We start from the raw sequence: 5,540 nt of genomic DNA on the forward strand, positions 1-5,540 counted from the left end.
AATCAACATTTCTCCTCATTCTAATAAACTAAGACCGGGCAGTAACATAATCTTGAGCTAACCAAGAGCAGCCAAATGGACAGCACCCTCTGGTACAGATCGATCCTCTTCAAAGATATATTTATTCCGACAATAAAGAATATGTATAATGCAAGAGAAGAGAAGGGACCAAGATATTAATAACTAATTTGGTACCTAATTTTTTATATACATCTAATAAGGTTGATAAAAGAATACGCAACAAATGCGACAAATTCTTGTCATATTTTGGCACTAAATTCTCTTATATTTTGGCAGTATTTGATCACACTCATATAATTAGAAGAGTGATATATGCTTTATTTATTTATTTAATTTCATGTTGATACGATTATTTGTTAAGGGAAAAAAAATTGATTTCTTTTCATCTATTAGGCCTATCCGGGTTTTCCAAGATGCAACTCTATATTGTCTGTAATAATCTTATGCCTGCTAATCATGATAAAGTTATGTACAAGCTAAGGTATATATAAAAGGAGAATCAAATGTTGCTCTACTAGACTTATGAGAAAATGTGTTACAATATCAATTAGTCTGAATATAGAAATTTCTGATACGGCGTTCCATTCAGTGCTTTTTGCACTTCTTCCCAGTTTTCAATCTGCATTGATAGTGGAGCAGTGTGTATCCTCACTTGATGGCTCTGTAGATCTCTGTACGGCACCCTTAAAAATTCTTGAACATCCATGATTTTCTGCAGGTGAAATATCCAAATTCGTACAGAAAGATCAAAACAGATGCACATATATTCCTGAAACACCTTATAACCTTTCCCATAACATATTGAGAAGATAGGCTTACAGTTCGATTGTTGAGAAGATCCTCATAGTAGAGAACAATGTGGCGAATGTTCTTGAAGTATACCAAGGCCTTTTGAGTTGTCTCCTCAGTTAGCTTTAGCTCTGATATCATTAGCGTAACATTGAGTCGTGGCCTATACTGTGCAAGAATATTCGCCTGCACCACAATCAGATACACACATTTTGAAATGAATCAACAATAATAATTATAACTACATTACCTACGTACATAGAGTACAAGATTAATTAAACGAAATGAAAGGAACCTCTGTAGTGGAATGCACGTGAGACTTGTGTGTTCCGTTCAGTAACTTGACCTCCTTGTCATAAATATTTGCCAACACAGATACCATTCTGCGAAGCAAATTTCTTCTGAATAGAAATATTACGGATACATTTCTTCTTTCAAAATATTCTACTATTTCTTCATGATGCCTTGTCAACCCCTACAGTATATTTAATCACTCTTGAGAATCTCATCACAGCATCTTATACAGTCCTAGTTAATTAATTTCTTAACATGGCTTGGTGTTATTATGGTAAGTACCTGATTAAGCATCCATTTGAAGCCAACAGCGGCAGAGCATTCATTCTTTGAAGCACTTGTGAACCAGTCAAGATTATACACTTTATCCAATGTCAGCAAAATTGAAGAGACATTCTCCCTTCTTTTAACAACCGAAAATATTTCTCCATTGGAGCTAACATTCATATGACTGTTCAAAAGTGTCTCAAACCAACCGCTCCCAGATCTTTGCATTGACACAATGCAAAATAACCGAACAGGATTGCAGGCACACTCCTCTCTAAGCATAAAACCAATAAATCATTTATATAAATAACTAATCAAGAAATGTGTTTATATATATATATATGCAACAAGGCAATATTTACGCTAAAAATCAGGTACCAAATCAATCAATATATATTTGTATATACATGTATTTTTTCTCATATTTTCATCCATGTATATTTTATATTCTGACATGTATAAAATGCCGATAACGGATTTGGTGGCCGCTTTTTTGTGTAAACATAACATGCTTGATATAAATGTTTAGTTTACCTGTTGAAGGTTTGTGGCTCTGGATAATTCAAGTAGGGCAGTTCCCATTGTTCCACAGGAGGAGGAGGACATTGCTGTTTGAAGACTTTGACGTCTACGAGCTTGGAATGTGTGTTTACACCTACTTGTTCTGAACAAATCGAAAATATGTATACTCCACAAATCACAGAGAAAGCTAAAACTACTAACCTTGAAGCTAACGGGAATTTCTTGGATGACTTTACATCTACAGGGTCCTGAAATAATATGCACAAGATCAGAGTGTTATTTTCCAAGAATTACGTAGTTATGTATATGATCAGCATGGCTTGGCTTAGAAGACAAAAACAATATCAAGAGAGATCTCGCTGAAGCTTACTTTGGTTTCCATCTAAGATCTCCATAAAGAATATAGAACAATTAATTTGCTATCATAAGTTATGTTTGGAACCTAGAGAGATACATGGCGAAAGAAGGGGTCAGAGGTTTGGGTTTGGCTAATCCGAAAATGTTTGGAAAACAAAAAATGTTCAGCAAAAAATTGCCAAAACCTTCTATTTTTCACTTCACTTATATGATTTTAGTACATGAATATTATAATTTCTCGTGTGCTTTTTTTACTAAGTGAAAACAATATCGATCATTGCCATTTATATTAGTTTATTCCTTTTTAATGTGTATATATAATTTAATTTCTTCTGAATACTCATTTATGGTATTTAATTTGCATTATAGTAAATTAGTAATAAAAGCACATTCTTTGTTTATTATTTAATCACTTGTATATATGTTCATTGTTGATGCTATTTCCAAAACAATATTTAAACTAAAACTCCAAATTAAAAGAATATAAGATTTTTTTTTCCTAAAGAAATGTTTCCATACATCTCAATTTTCGTATTATATTTTTTTTTAGCAAACGTTGCTTGTTCGTGAATTTATATATTTTTTAATCTTTATTCTTTGTGTTTCAACTCTTGTCAAATATTAATCAGTTTAGTTTTTTCTTTTTTTGTCTGCATATAGCATTTGAATTCAACTTTAACGTGGAGCCTGAAGGAATTGAAAATTTTAAATATTTATTGAACTCACCCGATGAAAATATTCTTAGTCAACCAATTTCTGAAAACCTACAAATTCACACAAGCTCTAACAAAATATGCTTATAAGCTAATTTAATATTTTTAAAATAACATTCATGTGTGTTTATTTATTTTGAAAAATTAATGTAAAATTCTTAATTTATTCAATTAACAAATATACTCCTAGCAATCATGAGTTCATACAAGATTTTTCAAGTTCTGTTCGGGTTTGCAAAAAATACTTATTTTACTAGTAAAAATTTCTAGAGTGTCAACGATAATACAATGGCAGCTCCTGCTGTCTCATAGGGAACGGGTAGAGGACAGACTAAATTAGAGGAAGAACAGATCATAGCTTTTGTAGATGAGGACATCAAAGAAGGATTGGAATTATGTACCAAAAGTTTGATTGGAAGATTACTGGCGGACAGATCATTCCGTGCAGATACATTGGAGGCCACTCTAAACACAATATGGAGACAACCATAAGGCTTTCGGATTTTAGATCACGGAGGTAACAAATTCCAATTTTTCTTCAAAGATAAAATCAAATTGCTCAGGGTGGAGAAAGGGGCTCCTTGGTTGTTCAAAAATTATATTCTAAATCTGAAAAGATGGAGGGAAGATTCAATTATCAATGATGCAGAATTCTCTTATGTTTCTATATGGGTACAACTGTGGGGTTTACCGGAGCAATGTAAAACCAAAGGATTGAAAAAAAGGGTAGGAGAGACGCTGTGAAAGGTGATGGATGTTGCTGTATTCTCTATGAAGGGGAAGGAGGAGAGGATTTTAAAAATTCAAATCCTCCTAGACATCACAAAGCCATTGAGGAGGAAGATGAGAATCTCAGGAAGCAACAACAAAATTATTGATCTTCAACTCAAGTATAAGAGGATTGGTAATTTTTGTTATTGTTGTGGGTGCATCGGGCATGAGATCAGGGCGTATTCAGAAAACCTAGCAAATATAGCGCAAGGAGGAGAAGAAGAAGCGGAATGGGGAGCATGGCTAAGGGTAGATCAATTCGGTAGGAGAGTGGAGGATCAAAAAGAAAATAACAATCCAAATCAACCCAATGCTGCACAGGGAGACATACATAAACAGAAAAAATCAATCCCAGTTAACCTGATAAGAGAATTTGCAAGTCTCTCCGTTCAGGACCAGAACTCACAAATCAAACAAGATGATCAAGAGGTGCACAGTGGCCGAAAAATGCTAATAATAAAAAGAAATAAGGGGGAAGTTCAGAAACATGGGAAGAAGGAGATAAAGACAGCAACATAGTGGCCCAATCAATAGATCCAACTCTGCCCAAATTAGATGATGGATGCTTCACCTTCAGTGCTGCAGGAGGTAACGAGAGGGGAGGAGAAATTAAGAAACAAAATCTGAAGCAAATAGCAAGGAAAAAACACAGCTTTCAAGCTGTCTTAGGTATTAAGAGGAGATCTAGAGGATCGGGGGAGAGTATAGGTGTTAAAAAGCTTTGTCAGGAGGAAGAGGAAGAGCTGAATAAGGGAGAGGCTGCCACCCAACAATTGGCACCCAAGGAGGGATGAAAGTGATGATGTGAAATTATCGAGGTTTGGAAAAACCTCTGAGAGTTCACAACATCAAAGAGATTTCTAGATCCCATTCCCCCGAGGTATTATTTCTTTGTGAGACAAAAAATAGTACCTTGACAGTCGAGAGAGTGCTAAGGAGGGAAGGCTACAAATATGTTTTTACAGTTGATCCAATGGGCCTGTCTGGAGGATTAGCAGTGGCTTGGAAGGATGAAGTGCGGGTGCACATAATGTAACATGACCAGTTCTTTGTGTATTTTTCCATAGAGGACCAGCAAGCGGGTTTAAAATGGGAAATTATAGGAGTACACTTGCACACAGATGAGACAAATAGAGGGTTTCAATTTGCAAAACTATTACAGATATTGGAAGGAGGGAGTGAAACGCTAGTAATAATAGGAGACTTCAATGCAATTAAAAATCAAGAGGAAAAGGAGGGAGAAAGACAAAAATCCAGCACTTCAATACAACAGTTTAGGGATTTCATCAATGAGGGAAGGCTAGTCGACATTGGTTATGAGGGAGATAAATACACTTGGAGCAATCGTCAATTTGGAGAGAATCATATAAAGGAAAGATTGGATAGAGCTCTTGTTACAAATGAGTGGAAAGGTGAATTTCCAGCAACCACTCTTGCACACTTATCCGATTCCGGTTCAGACCATAAGGCCATTCTTCTCAACACGGGTGGTGAAGAAAGGAGGGTAAAAAGGAGGTTCAGATTTCAGGAGTGATGGTGTGAAAATGAAGAGGTGATTAGTTTAATCAAACAGGCATGAATAATAGATATTCAGGAGTCTCCAATGTTTAAGCTAGATGGAAAGCTAAAGTATTGTAAACATTCAATTGTACAATGGCAGCAGCACTCTGAATCTAATTCAAGGAAGAAAATTCAGATTCTTAAGAATCAGATAGAATCTGAAATGCAGAAAGGAGTTCAGGCAGATGGAAATGCTATCCGAATCTTAGAAACTGAACTAGAGGACGCATTGGAGGAAGAAGAGCG

At 35.3% G+C, this 5,540-nt stretch overlaps 1 protein-coding gene across 2 annotated transcripts in view; it reads right to left on the reverse strand.

Moving 5' to 3' along the window:
• LOC107607650 overlaps positions 448-5,540 on the reverse strand; it is a 7,723-nt gene continuing 2,630 nt past the window's right edge. The window contains exons 1-6 of one of the 2 annotated variants that reach the window (XM_016309578.2): positions 2,264-2,425; positions 1,906-2,141; positions 1,387-1,645; positions 1,106-1,285; positions 841-996; positions 448-733 (exon numbers count right to left, since the gene is read on the reverse strand). In XM_016309578.2, the coding sequence (XP_016165064.1) occupies positions 569-733; positions 841-996; positions 1,106-1,285; positions 1,387-1,645; positions 1,906-2,141; positions 2,264-2,275 (1,008 nt within the window). In that variant the 5' untranslated portion in view covers positions 2,276-2,425 and the 3' untranslated portion in view covers positions 448-568. Of the gene's footprint in view, positions 734-840; positions 997-1,105; positions 1,286-1,386; positions 1,646-1,905; positions 2,142-2,263; positions 2,426-5,540 lie in introns of those variants that run through there. The other variant, XR_002350392.1, reaches the window with a different exon arrangement.

The sequence above is a fragment of the Arachis ipaensis genome, chromosome B07 (assembly GCF_000816755.2).
Source record: "Arachis ipaensis cultivar K30076 chromosome B07, Araip1.1, whole genome shotgun sequence".
Lineage (NCBI taxonomy): Eukaryota > Viridiplantae > Streptophyta > Magnoliopsida > Fabales > Fabaceae > Arachis > Arachis ipaensis.